This window comes from Siniperca chuatsi, linkage group LG10, assembly GCF_020085105.1.
Source record: "Siniperca chuatsi isolate FFG_IHB_CAS linkage group LG10, ASM2008510v1, whole genome shotgun sequence".
NCBI lineage: Eukaryota > Metazoa > Chordata > Actinopteri > Centrarchiformes > Sinipercidae > Siniperca > Siniperca chuatsi.
In genome coordinates this window covers 21,451,295-21,466,076 of record NC_058051.1, presented here as the reverse complement: position 1 = coordinate 21,466,076, position 14,782 = coordinate 21,451,295, and the positions used below count along the sequence as shown (strand labels likewise).

The 14,782-nt window shown below is 41.0% G+C and overlaps 1 protein-coding gene across 2 annotated transcripts in view; it reads left to right on the top strand.

Moving 5' to 3' along the window:
- LOC122882916 (fibulin-2-like) overlaps nt 1-14,782 on the top strand; it is a 32,056-nt gene that overhangs the window by 13,694 nt on the left and 3,580 nt on the right. For both annotated transcript variants that reach the window (XM_044210849.1, XM_044210850.1), the window contains exons 3-12: nt 2,422-2,536; nt 2,946-3,075; nt 4,839-5,040; nt 7,264-7,482; nt 8,221-8,331; nt 8,918-9,019; nt 9,875-10,006; nt 13,226-13,363; nt 14,207-14,347; nt 14,470-14,598. In XM_044210849.1, the coding sequence (XP_044066784.1) occupies nt 2,422-2,536; nt 2,946-3,075; nt 4,839-5,040; nt 7,264-7,482; nt 8,221-8,331; nt 8,918-9,019; nt 9,875-10,006; nt 13,226-13,363; nt 14,207-14,347; nt 14,470-14,598 (1,419 nt within the window). The remainder of the gene's footprint in view (nt 1-2,421; nt 2,537-2,945; nt 3,076-4,838; nt 5,041-7,263; nt 7,483-8,220; nt 8,332-8,917; nt 9,020-9,874; nt 10,007-13,225; nt 13,364-14,206; nt 14,348-14,469; nt 14,599-14,782) is intronic.

Here is a 14,782-nt window from a genome sequence, read left to right as displayed (position 1 = left end):
ACTGTGGCAAGCCCTCAGGGCCTTGCATCAACTAACATTAACCTTGATTAAGACTACAAAAAGATGGATCACACGATTGTTGGCTCACAATCTTAGGGAGATTAAGACATGAGTTGTCAATAATTGAAACCTGAATTGGCCGTTTTGGAAATGAAGTCATGGTGACAGCAGGAGAGCCCTCCCTGTTATGTCACAACCAGCTGTTCTTGGACATTGTTTATGTTTTTCACTGTATCTCTGCAAGTACTCATGTTTAAGGTGAGAAGAACATTGTGTCATTCCCTCCCGAGCTTAACATAGGCATTCACACACACACACACACACACACAGACATGCTTTTAAGCTTTCAGCATCAATCATCTGACATGTTCAACCCCATGAGTTCGTATGTCATGGACCCTTGGCATGTGCTGTTATTCACATTGTTGGTCCTGTTGACTCCAGCCCACCTGTATTGTAAATCACTGCCAAGTCCACAAAAGAAAAGACACATAAGCCTTGAGTAGTGGCAGTGCACTGCTTTATGACACCTCCAGACATGTTGCGAGTCGCCCTTTTTGGTTGCTATTCTTGCTCCATATTTTCAGAGGGTGTGATGTCACCAGTTTTGGATTTGAACAAGAGCAAAGCATCTGGTGTTAATGCTAGTCTAATGGCCAGATATAATGACAGGCCTGGAACACAGAGCTGCTCCTCAGCCACCTTTTAACTGTATATTATATAGATCTCCATTGTGAAAGCCCAATAAATCAACTTAGCTAATTATTGCACAGCTGAATGGAACAAGTTACGATACAGGCTTAATTAGAAGGTCTGTCAAAGAGACAGGAAGAGACCTGGTTATACTCAGATATAGCTTGGCTAAAATAGTCTATCATTGTTTTCATCCCCAGTAGCTATTTTGGTGAAATGCAATCTCCCCCCCCCAAAGTAATTTCATGCACTAAATCCTTTGTAAACATTGTCATGAACTGTATGTATTTTAACTCTATGCATCCCACATTGGATGGACACATGGAGCAAACATGTCATGTTCTTGATGGGTGAACTGATTCCACCTGGAGAAAATGAATAGGAGGCAAAAGAAGGAGGATGAATAATTATGTTCTCTGTCTTTTAATATACATTTACTCAGGTTCAAAGGGACTTGTTTAACTGCATGGCTGGTACAGATACTGTAGTTATATATCAAAGAGTCATTGTGCCTTTCAAGGTTTAGATGTTCTCATTTCTAAACCTTTAAATTATGTACACTGCAGCAGTCACTTGCTCTATTCTGAGTAATTGCCTTGGTCGTATTATGTATAGGTAAGTCAAGGAGAAGTATTTAAACAAAAATAAAGTGGATGTAGAAGTTAAAAGGCTAGAATGACCTTGGGCACTCTCAGACATCTGTGCTGAGCTTCATCTGTTTATAATTGCAGTAAGATTTTTTCTTGGTCTTTCCTCTGCATGACCTCCATCCTCATTTAAGACTTACGTTGGAACAACCAATTAACATGGTAAACATTACCTGCTAAACATCAGTATGTTAGCATTGTCATTGTGCACTCTGGTTATAATATGTTTTTGCATCTGTGCTATAGCTGTAAAGACAACACCCACTTGCAACATATCTACACTATCAGCCTCTAAATACAAGGAAAACACCAACACCATACAGTATATATAGTCTGTACTCTAGTCTCTATTTTGACAAAGAAGTGGCCAAAATCTAACAGCAAACATAATTATGATAATGAATTATCATAATAGGCCCAGTGTCATCACATAAAACATAATACTACATTTAATGAAACATGTTACATTAAAATTTAAGATTAAGTCTGGTTCTGATTAGATTGGATAAGTTAAGTTTAAGTTAAAACACTCAACACCCTGTTAAAACTCTCAATGGCAAAAACAAATGTACGTATACATTTTCCCTGTAAACTGGATAATGTGTTTTTGCTCTGTCTGTTGCCTGACTCAGTTTGAAATTAAGTGCTAATGTGTTACTCTTTCACTCTGCTCCAACTCTGATTAGCCAGGATGTAACCAAAAAGCAAAATTTTACTCTGAAGGTAATTTTATAGAGTCTTGGGTTTCATACTTCTCCCTGCCAATGAAAGTGAGAGCAGAGTCAAGGAGTCTGAGAAGACACAGATTGTATACTTGCTATTTTCAGCATGAAGTCACCAAAACCAACTCTAGGTCTATGTCTGAGACAAGTATTCCACGAAATATGAAATTCAGTTGCACTTCAAATAACCTGTAACCTGATTTTACAGAATCTCAGTGATGGGATTCTATGGTGGTAAATGTTAACCATCTGCTTCCAGCTGAATTCACATTGTAACCGTTATTTCATGTGATTCCTCTGAAAAACTGGCTGCACTGAGTGGGATAAATCTGGAACTGGGTGTTTTTGTTTCATTATAGTGTCTGCCAAAGAGCTGGTGAAGACCTGCTGTGCGACAGGGGAGAAATGGGCTTCAGCTAATGGTCACTGCAACAACATGGAGCCACCCACACAAGATAGACACTCCATCTGCTGGTAAGGCCATTTTTAAACGCCCATTCACATCATTTAGCTCTGCACACTGTAAATCATCTTAAATAGTCTTCTGTGGAAAGGTAGGCTGTTTATCTACTTCACTGGACTTATCAACAAAGTGAATTTGAAGATAGATTAGTGAAGTGACATAATGACAAATAAATGTTTTTGTTATTATGAGGTGTTTTCTTGCAAGATCAGTTAATTGCCATTTAACCTTTGACTGGTAAATTATTAAGATTTTGATTTCAATATCTCCTTCTTATTAAATTTTAACTTGAAAACACATTTCAGTCAGCTCTGTAGCAGCACTGGGAAGAACAGCCAGCTCACTCGTTGTTGCTGTAGGGCCACAGATGCAGTCCAAACACTTCTGCAGTCCTTTCTCTTCTGTGCTTTTCTCTGCCAGGACTGCCCAACAACAGTGCTGCCTCAGTTTCCTGAGAGAAAGTCGGTGTTTGGCTGGAATGAATGTAGCCAGGGCAGGGGATATGTGTCAAGAGGACGCCAGCAATAAATGTGGGATCGATTCCTACAAGGCAAGTATTTGTGACCAGATACCACGGCAAACCAAGGGCAAACACAGTTCAATGGGTTCACAGTAAAACTTAATGACATTATAAATTTCAAATTAAGCCTAATATAGTCTGAATTAGCAATTGATAAATGCATTAGTCACAGTAGAATTGAAAACATGTGTAGATGGTACTAGTCTGTAGCCAGTAAGAGTCTCTCTGCCGTGTTTGAGCAACTTTATTCTAGATATCTCCTCTGGGCATTACTGCTGTGGTGCCAATTCCCTGTTATTCAATTACCTTATTTAATTTAGATAAAATGATTTAGGATCAATTACAACTGAATGTTCCCACAGTCCTAAAGCTTTACTATCTTCAAAGTGGACCTCAGCAATTGGACATGTCATATGCCAATTGCAATGTGAAGCACTCGGTGCATGTAATTTTCTTTGTTGTAAAGCACATTGAGCTGCATTTTTTGAATGAAAGGTGCTGTACAAATAAAGTTTATTATTATTATTATCATTATTTATTAATTGTTTGGCCTCTCTGAAATTGTTGAAACACTGACTGATAATTGATGTGGTAAAACAGTAGCAGTGGTAGACGGTAAGCTATTATGGCGGTTAATGAGGGTCAAGTCATGGGGACTGTGTAACGCTATCATGTTTGCCCAGATTCCCAATTTGCCACCTGACCTGTGTGTTGAAGGATACTTACTCACCTGCTCAGAGGCCCTTGAGCAGCATGGGGCCATTATCGACTCTGTGCTGCAGTACAGCTGTTAAATATTGGCTTTCACCACCTTTCTGTAGGACCTCTGTAGATTTAGTATTATTATGCCAGTTACAGAGTCACGGTACATCACAGTGGTCATTACTTCAGTTTTATGTTTCGCTATGCCCCCATGCACTCTAAGTGGTGATCTTGCTGAGAGCTACAAGGAAGAGTGAGAGGCTGTGAGTAAGGGGAGAGTTGCTCCAAATTGATGCTTGTAACTATCAAAGTTCAATTCAAAAAGATTAAGAGTCTACAGATACTCTGAGGCTATGGACACAGTGGTGGTAAATGCTAACATCAGCATGCTAACATGTGCACAATGACAAAGCTAACATGCTGATGTTCAGCAAGTAATGTTTACCATGTTCACCATCTTTTAGCATGCTAACATTTGCTAAACAAGCACTAAATACAAAGTACAGCTGAGAATGATGGGAATGTCATTAGTTTTGCAGGTATTTGGTCACGTTAGCATTTAGCACAACTATGTCTAAATAGCCTCAGTGGCTGTAGACTCTTAATCTTGTTGAATTTAACTTAAAAACCAAAGTACTGACCTGATGTTGGCACTAGGGCAAAAGTCATAGGATCACTAAAGTCATAAGGATTCATCTTCTGGGCACCATGTATATCTCTACCAAATTTCACAACAATCCATCCAATATTTAGACATTTCACTAAAAAACATGGCAACCTCATGGTGGCGCTAGAGGAAAAGTCAGGAGATCACTAAAGTCAGTAATCCTCTGCGGACCATGATGTCAGTACAAAATTTAATAGCAATCCATCTGATGGAAGATATTTCAGTCTGACCAAAGTGGTCAGACCAGCCACCCTTAGAACTGAGCCGCTAGTGTGGCTAAAAACAAATCTTGCATATAGTATAGACCACTGAGTGTAGTCTTTTTCATAAAATGGATTTTGAAATGTCTTCCAAGTATAGCAGCTGCTCTAAAGAGCTACATGATCCATGACTACATATGTAAAGTCTGACTGCTATCCTGCAGGAATGCTGTGATTGCTGCTCTCTGGGGCTGCAGTTCCGCAGTGAGGGGCATCACTGCGAAGCCCACCAGTACCTGGGCTTCCACTGCAGACACGTCTTTCTAACCTGCTGCAAGGGGGAGGAGAGCAGAGCTGGGAATCAAGACAGCTGGCACTCTGTCAGAGAGAGGCCCGCTCTAAACCCTACACCACCACCAAAAAAAGGTACTGTCAAGAAATAATTGCACACGCAAATACACATACATTGAATGCTCTATGCCAAGGTAGGGGATATTGTTGGGCGGGGGAAAGTACAGTGTATCCGGAAAGTATTCACCACGCTTCACTTTTTCCACATTTTGTTATGTTACAGCCTTATTCCAGAATGGATTAAATTCATTATTTTCCTCAAAATACTACAAACAATACCCCATAATGACAACGTGAAAGAAGTTTTTTTGAAATCTTTGCAAAAAAAAAAAAGCCTTTGCTCAACAATTTCTTGAAGCACCTTTGGCACCAATTACAGCCTCGAGTCTTTTTGAGTATGATGCTACAAGCTTGGCACACCCATTTTCTCCCAGTCTTCTTTGCAGGACCTCTCAAGCTCCATCAGGTTGGATGGGGAGCGTCGGTGCACAGCCATTTGTAGATCTCTCCAGAGATGTTCAATAGAGTTCAAGTCTGGGCTCTGGCTGGGCCACTCAAGGACATTCACAGAGTTGTCCCATAGCCACTCCTTTGTTATCTTGGCTGTGTGCTGAAGGTCGTTGTCTTGTTGGAAGATGAACCTTCGCCCCACTCTGAGGTCCAGAGCGCTCTGGAGCAGGTTTTCATCAAGGATGTCTCTGTACATTGCTGCATTCATCTTTCCCTCGGTCCAGACTAGTCTCCCAGTTCCTGCCGCTGGAAAACGTCCCCACAGCATGATGCTACCACCACCATGCTTCACTGTAGGGATGGTGTTGGCCAGGTGATGAGCAGTGCCTGGTTTCTTCCAGACATGACGCATGCCATTCAGGCCAAAGAGTTCAATCTTTGTTTCATCAGACTGGAGAATTTTGTTTCTCATGGTCTGAGAGTCCTTCAGGTGCCTTTTGGCAAACTCCAGGTGGGCTGTCATGTGCCTTTTACTGAGGAGTGGCTTCCATCTGGCCTGATTGGTGGAGTGCTGCAGAGATGGTTGTTCTTCTGGAAGGTTCTCCTCTCTCCACAGAGAAACGCTGGAGCTCTGTCAGAGTGATCATCAGGTTCTTGGTCACCTCCCTGACTAAGGCCCTCGGGATGGACCTGAGCTCAATTTTGAGTGTCATGGCAAAGGCTTTGAATACTTTGAGTACATCTGATTTTTTTCGTTATTTATTTTTAGTACATTTGCAAAGATTTCTAACAAACTTCTTTCATGTTGCTATTATGGGGTATTGTTTGTTGAATTTAGAGGAAAATAATGAATTTAATCCATTTTGGAATAAGGCTCTAACAACAAAATGTGGAAAAAGTGAAGCGCTGTAAATACTTTCCGGATGCACTGTAATACACACCGGTGCACTGCCAGGGAAAAGTACTGATTTAAACCAAAGACAATTGATTTTCTTTATACTAGCTTTTAAAAGGAAGCATTGTAGCAAGGTCCCCCAACCCTACTGAAAAATAGTACGCCTCATTGGCCTCCCAGAACAAAATATAATAGCCCAGATCCCCCCAGTACTGTAATTCTAAGAGACCTAGTGCCTGTCTGCCTGCCTGACATTGCATTAAATCCTTTTTCAGTAAACCACTATGTTGTTGGCAGTATTCTTGCACTGATTTGGTTTTGGCTACAGGGTGAAAAACTTGGCTCATTTCAAATTCATGTTACAGTAAAACAGTTTTTCGAAGAGTTATCTGCCTTGTGGTCATGGGTAATCAGGTGCCTTTCATTACGATGTATTCTTCTTTTAGGGTTAGTTAGTTAGTTAGGTAATTTTTATTTCCACGTCATGACAAACATTTGGCCCATCCCATTTGGGATTAGACACAGAAATACAGAAAGATGACACAAACACAAAGCAAAAAGAAAGACATTAATCATATCATTATATATACATCTACATAGTATTTTTAGTGTAACTTGTATTTTCTATTTTGTGCATCTTGTTATGTTCCATGTGTATTTTTAAGAACCCATCTAAGGAAGGGTGTTGCTAACTTGTTTAGGATATGAATAATGTGGTACGTGGCAGTGGTTGATGCTGTGTATTTATCCCCTAAACATTACAATAAAAATGAACAAGAAAATAAATCCTCCTATCATTGTGGCCATTGTGTCTTCCTTGTAATTATTATATTTAAAAGGTGTTTTCCTTTAGGGAAAGTGGTAAAACTATTTAAAACTTTTTATGCAGTTTTATATCATTATACGGTTTAATTGCCTGTGAGAACAACAGCCACTCTCTCTGTGTGTGGCAGCATCTGACAGCCTGTACCCTAAAGAGGCCTTCTCCATTGGTGAGGAGCGGGATGGGGAGAATGCAGTGGAGGGTCCTATTGAGGTGGAGGACATGGATGAGTGCCTGATATATGAGGGCAACATCTGCCACCACAGATGTGTCAACACGCCAGGCTCTTTCCGGTGTGAATGCTTCCCTGGATACGTGCTGCAAGAGGACACCGTCACTTGTGCACAAGGTAAAGTGAAGGCCACCAATCTTACTTTGTCACACAGTGCTAGCCGACATTTCCAGTGATGCCTGTACACAGGAAAGCGACTCTCTGTGCCATTTGTTTTTGAAATATGATTTACACTCCACATTCCTGTCAGGAAGATCCCATTTGTCGTAATTTGTCTACAGATTCACAGTGTATTATTTTCCTGGTCTCTTTGAGTTCCTTCCTGTCTGCAAGCCCTGATACTGCCTAATAATAGTTCTTTTAATCACACACTAACATCCCTTTCCTGGACTGACAGCAATGCTCAACTAATCACATATCTGCTGTTGTCAAACTGCTTTTCAGCTGATGAAAAAAGCATTTTCACTATTTAAAAATCATTCTTTGCACAAACTGAAGGTCTGCTCAGATGTACAGTTTAGAAATATTTTCAGGTAATGTGACGTGTACCAGACTTTAATCAATAGTGTCTTTCACCAACACATACCTGTCTCAACAGGATACTAATGCCAGAGCTCTCAGCAAATTACAGTGAGGGATAGAGCTCACTAATAAAACCAAATGTTTGTCTGCAGGCAGTGTTTTTTCCTGTCTCACCGTCACTGCTATAACAACTTTCATCTGTTGCTACTAGCTTTATATCGTTGGATGAAGATGCAGGAATTGCACAAGTTTTAAGCCTCTAACTAAGACCGCAGTAGATGGAGAGGTGGAATTCTTGATTACAGTGTGATGAGATTATTCATGTTTCTGCAGAGACGGTGGACGAGGAGAACAGACTGAAAGAGGATGACAGAGCGGCAGTGGAGCCCACTTCACCGCTTCCGCCTCCCACCCAGCCCCGTGTCCCACTCAACCCCTGTGAAGGTTAGAAACGTACAGCTTAATGAAGGGAGAGGGAGCTGCAGGCCTGACAGCCCACACTGAGCACTTTCATTCATCCTTATGGCTTAATCAGAGACTGGAACATGCATCTTGATGTAGTCGAATACGTGTAGAGGAGAAGCCAGCACTGGCTGCTACAGATTGACATGTTATAATTTCAAACTCACCCTTTCCATGAAATGTAATTGTGCTGCAAATGTCAAAACATAAGTGGCGAGATGGTATCAAAGGTTAGTTTGTTTTCAGCATCAGCCACTCTTTCTCACGAGTTCTCCATATCATAAACTGTGCAGGGTCACATTTTGTTTCTCTTGTTTGGTTTCCATGACACCAGGGTGGAGGTCTATCACACTGTGCGCCAAAAGTAGGAAATACAATATGACCAGGTCAGGGATCAACCTGGAAAAAGGAAATGAGCAAACGGCAATACAGTAAATAGTGTTCTTGTCTCCCACCCAGAACCACAAAGCTCCCCTTTGTTTCACCCTAAATGTTGTTGTGTGGAGATTGTAGTATAGTATATTTCATATATATTAGATTTGACCTCACTATACAGTATTATTTTCAGGAAACAGCCCATGTAAGCAACACTGCACCTCAGTGGGCGGAAGGCCACAATGCTCCTGTTTCCCAGGATTCTCCCTTATGGCTGATGGACGCTCCTGTGAGGGTAAGGAACTTAGTTATAATGCTGAAAACATTTTCTTACATCACACCAGGGTAGCATGTGGAAATTGTATGCAATCATAGAAGTTAAAAATGGCTCGCAATTTTAGCCCTGATTTCAGTTCTTCTTTTTCAGCCAGAGGAGTTTGGTTCCAGTTGAGGAGAGTTTCTTGGCAAGACTGTCTGCCACTGATTTGTCTTTTTCTCCAATCAGCGCCTCTAGATTTGGAGATACAGCCCTAATCCCCTTCATTCTCAGCAACACACTGTGATTCAGACAAAAAAAAAGATATAAATGGGAGACGTTCTTTTCATCGTGTTCCTGAACTGAGTCTCTACCAGAGGGATCATTGCAACTATCCATGCATTATCACGATATATCTTACCAACTGCATCCCATATCTACCCTTTATTTCCACTCACAATGGTGGTGGACTGTGTGTTTTATCATGAGGCTGATCAGCTGCAGCTCTATGTCTCTAAGCTGTCTCCCTGGGGATATGTCTTAGTTAAGCCATAACCACTGGTCTGTTTCCTGCTTGACAGCAGCAAACCGTGGCAGTGACACAGAGAGCAGCTCAGTATGGTGACAAGTTTCACATTGTGTGAATGTTATACCCAGTGGCCTTGCTCCTAATCTCTCTCCCAGAGGAGGGTCCAACCTGTCTCTTTAATCTGTTTCTAACTGCTGACTGTTGATGACAGGCCACGGCTCAGTTGATGGTATTTTTGTACATCTCCTTGTCTGCTTTTTCTAAACCTATTCATCCAGCGTCTTCTACTGTGCACTTTTACTTATTTATTCTCTTTCTTCACACTGACAAATTTGTTTTTTTATATTCTTTTTTTAAACATCCAGACATAAATGAGTGTTTGTCCACACATGCCTGCCAGTTGAACGAGCGCTGCGTGAACACTGCAGGGAGTTATAGCTGTCAGAGACTGATCACCTGTCCCCCGGGATACCTGATCAACAACGACATTTGTGAAGGTACACCACACCTTATCAGCATCAAAGTATTCACTTCCACCCACAGTGAATATGTTGTAAATACCTGCAGGGGAGCATTTGTATTACTTCATGTTCACAATGTAAGGAAAGCACATTGTTCAGGCAAACAATCCCTTTTACCACCCATGTGAGTAAGTATTGAAAATGAGATTTTTTTTTAACTCTTCACGTCCAGCGATTCTGTAATTTCACATGTGAGCACACAGACAAGAGGGAATAATGAGAAGTATTACTCCAGAGAGCCATTTCCATAGTATTTGCTTGCTGTTAACTCTCATTATGAAGAGCTGCCTGGCTTGTCTTTGTGGGTGGTGCCCAACTCTGAGATGCAATAGTAAACCTCCCTATACATCTCATTATTTCCATGCACCATAAATTGGGCCTGTGTAAAGGTCTCATTCATAAAGCAGCAGCAGTGTTCAGAAAGAAGGACCCCTAAGATGAGTTTTAGAGTTTAGTTGCTGTAAGTGCTGTTTGCCACTGCAGAGGGATGACTCGGCCAATCTGCAGCTCCTTGTGAACCTAAAGAATGTTCAATCAGGCAAAATGAGCATTTAACAAGAAAGTATGTTTAACGGTAAGCCTCCAAACAGCTGCCACTTCAGGCCATCAGCAGTAGTGCGGAGTGAATAAGTATCTTTGTGTTGCGCCAGCTATTCCCTATTCATGGCTGACTAAGAAACTGTAATGAAATGCTCCTTTTTCCTCCTCTCACAAATGAAGCAAAGTCACCACACTGGGAGAATCTGAATCTCCCTTCTCTAAACAGAATGACTCAGTTAAGATCATAAATTAATTGTGCAATCTTGCATCAATGTTCACTGTCTTCGTTACCCAGTGTGTTCAACAGTCTTAGCAACAGATTGACACATTTTGTGCCAAAAATTACCCTTTCTGTTTGGCGTCATAGCTCAATCAAACCAGAATGCCCAGATGTCATACATATATTACCTAAATCAGTACAACTTACTCTTTCCAGTTAAAGCAGTTTCTTATTTAAGACCTTGGCACATACTCATCAAATTTTGATTTTTTTCACCATCAAAAACAATCCAGTTGATTGTCTGTATATCCATGGTTACAGTGCAAACATGAATTGTTTGCAGCTAATACAGCAGTATAGTGTAGTATTGTATAGTGCAGATTTGCCAAAATGTAAACAATATTAGGTGCAAAAGTGTATCCTACAACTAAGTTAGTAACTCATGGCAACATTACACTTCCTGTTTACATCATCCAAAGCATGGTGGGGATATTAGGGCCAAAACATATTAATCATAAATGGAAATAAGAAAAAAAAAACAGTAGTGAGAAGGGGTGGGGTTTTTTTAATGTTTTACACAATCAGTGGATTTTTTGACAGTACAAAGGCAGATAATGTCCTGTCAACGTGGTTGTTATATCCCTGGAACACTGATATTCTAATCTAAGCATTCATACTTCATTCATATACAGATATTAAAAGAAAACACTGGAAATAGAGACAAACAAAACAAAGAGTCTGTGAGGCTGTGTTTAGGCACAGCAGTGCTTTTAGCTAAAAGCTAACCCCAGCATGGCAACATGCTCACAATCACAATACTAACCCGCTGAGGTTTAGCAGGTATGATGCTCACCATCTTCAGTTTAGTATGTTAGCATGCTAACATTTGCTAATGTTAATTAGCTAATTAGCACTAAACACAAAGTACAGCTGAGGCTGATGGGAATGTCATTAGTTTTGCAGGTGTTTGGTCATAAAGTACTGGACAAATTAAACATTTGACTTGATGATGATGCTAGATGAAAGGTCAGAGGATCCCCAAAGTTATTACAATTCATCCTGAGGGTGACATGAATGTCTGTACAAAATTTCATGGCAAGCCATCCAAAAGTTGTTGAGATATTTCACTCAAAACCACAAATCTCATGGTGATGCTAGAGGAAAAGTCAGAGTATCACCAAAGTCATTATGATTAATCGCCTGGGAATCACTAATTCCTGTAATTTCATAATAATTGTTGAGATATTTCAGTCTGGGCCGAAGTGGTATACCAACCGACCGAACAACAGATTGGCATTACCCTGCATAGAGCCATGCCATTAGAATGGCTAAAAACCCAAACAATTTTAAATTGTGTAAAGCTATTCTATTAAAAAAGTGTCCTTGCACATGCATAGTGTCTTGATGGCATTCAGCCAAACTTATTCTGGAAATAACACTATATGACATGTCTTGCTAACATATGCAGTGTTGAGATTTTTCAATCTGCCATTAGCCTGAAAATAAAGGGAGTGAAAACAGGGGAAAAACAACCAAGGGTTCAAGGGGTTAAATTCTTACATACAGCAAGTGGACTCTTTGACCTTTGTAGGATCCTCGAGCCTGTTGCCTTTACTGGGAGGGAGGCAACTGCCAATCACTCACACATTTATTCCTGGATTTTCTCTCTCTGTCTTCGTCGGTGTCGGGCTCACTCAGCTCTTGCTGTCTCTGCCAGGCTCGTGTCAGAAGCTCAATCACTTTCTGCTGTTTAGAGACCTACCCTACAGTATATCAGCAGGGCTGCCTGCCATAGCTGGTTTAGGTCTCTATACAGCAATTACAGTGGTGAAATCCTTCAAGCCTGCTTGAAAACATAAAGAAACTAAGAAGAAAACATAACACTCGTGCATTATGCACACACACACACACACACGCATGCACCACATTTTCTGTTCTTTTGAGACTGTGATTTCCCTCCAGCTTTGGTTCATACTATGGCAACAGATGTGGATGTCTGATTGACAGGAGGTAAATCCCCTGGTAGACAGGTGAGGACTCTGGGGGAATATACAGCACTGTTAATTCCTACACTGCACGAAAAGACTACTGCATGTGACTTCTGCTGATTTGACTCATTAGATGTATTCATCTAGTTGAAATTCAGGCCATTCTGATTGTAACAAGAGTGGTTAGTATAGATAAGATTTTGTAATACAATTATTTTACTCCTGATTAACCTCTGGAGTATTGACAGTGGAAGCTTTATGATAGATGAACAGCAGTAAAAATGAGTACTTGTACAATCTGCCATTTAACCATAGTGACATCTAGTGGTGAAATATGGCATGACATGTATGTATCTGGTAGCATACACTGTAGTTAACACATGTAGTGGATTATTAGGCTGAAACTAATAATGTTTGATTAACTAATTTATTCATCTTCTTCCTCAGATATCAATGAGTGTGTGCAGCAGAGCCATAACTGTGGGCTCGGCTTTGAGTGTGTGAATACCCTGGGCTCCTTCAGGTGCAACCCTAAACCTCAATGTCCTGTGGGCTTTAACCGGGATGCACAAGGCAACTGTATAGGTAAGGGAAATCCCATTCTTACTGAAATGATATTATAATTGCTAATGTCCTTTACAGCGAGGTTTGCAATTGTTCCCAGTCTTGGGCAAGGGATTGAGGGTAGAATGAATGGAGGTTTTCATTCAATTAGACATGTTTTTTTCTGGTTTTAATTGTGCTAATAGGGTAAATAAAGTGAAAAAGCGTTTGTTTGGAATAAGAAAAATGTAATTCATTATGAATATGTGTCACTCTATGAGAGTTAAACAAGCAAACATGGGTCTTCAGCCTGGTTTTACAGTATGGTACGGTGAATATTGTTTTTGTTTTTAGAGATTCCTAATCTTGTTCCCAAGCAAGTGAGTGAACCGGGCCTAGCACAAAATTTCCCCACAGGTGAATCATAGTCCATGTAGACGCACGGCTGTACATCATGCAGGTGGATAAGCGCAGCTACAGTTACAGAGGGGTTAAATGCCACACAGACAGGAGATCAGAGAGGTTGCTGTTAGGGGCTGCAGAGGGGTGGATAAAAGCCAATCCTCTGTCCTCCTCCAGTACAAACTGATGCTGTGGAATTAGCCCCCAGGGGCAGGAACTGGGGCATGTCGAGGCAGCCGACGCCCCGTAAAAGAAGTGTAAAAGCAATGCTCTGAGAAATGAGAAAATTGAGAAAATGTCAGACACACACACAACAAAGTTATCCAAGGGAATGCAACTGTGTGATGTGTGTGTGCTTTGATATCAGTATGGCTAAAGAGCATGCCTTGCCTTTGTGCCTCTTCTTCTGTCTTTCTTCATCTTCATCTCTCTCGGTCCTTCTCTCTCTCTCTCTCTCTCTCTCTCCCTCTCTCTCTGTAACAGACATTGATGAGTGTGGCACTTTGGCCCAGCCATGTAGCCTGGAATTTAACTGCATCAACACAGTGGGATCCTACATGTGCCATAGGAAGATAATATGTAGCCGTGGCTATCATGCCAGTCCTGATGGATCCAGATGTATTGGTACGATTTGAAGTTGTTCACGTGAACAAATTGCATTCATTCATGAAGTGGTGGCGGCTGAATGTTATCATTGTCATTTAATAGATTTTTTCATCTTTTTACCATTCATTTGTGTTTTGTAGATGTGGACGAGTGTCAGGGCGCTCTGCATCGATGTGGCGAGGGCCAGCTGTGCCACAATCTGCCTGGTTCCTATCGTTGTGACTGCCAGACAGGCTATCAGTATGACTCATTCAGGAGGATGTGTGTAGGTGTGTTGACCATCAAACATATCATCATGCAGAAGTAGTACACATGCTGCGTTTTAAGAGAAAAAAAGTGGAGCTTTATAAATTTTGCTTTCACCCGCCTGTCTCTCAGTTCCCTGCTCATTCTGTTCTCTCCTTCCCTTCCTTTTGCCTTTCATCACTTTTTTATCACTCTTTTGCACTACTG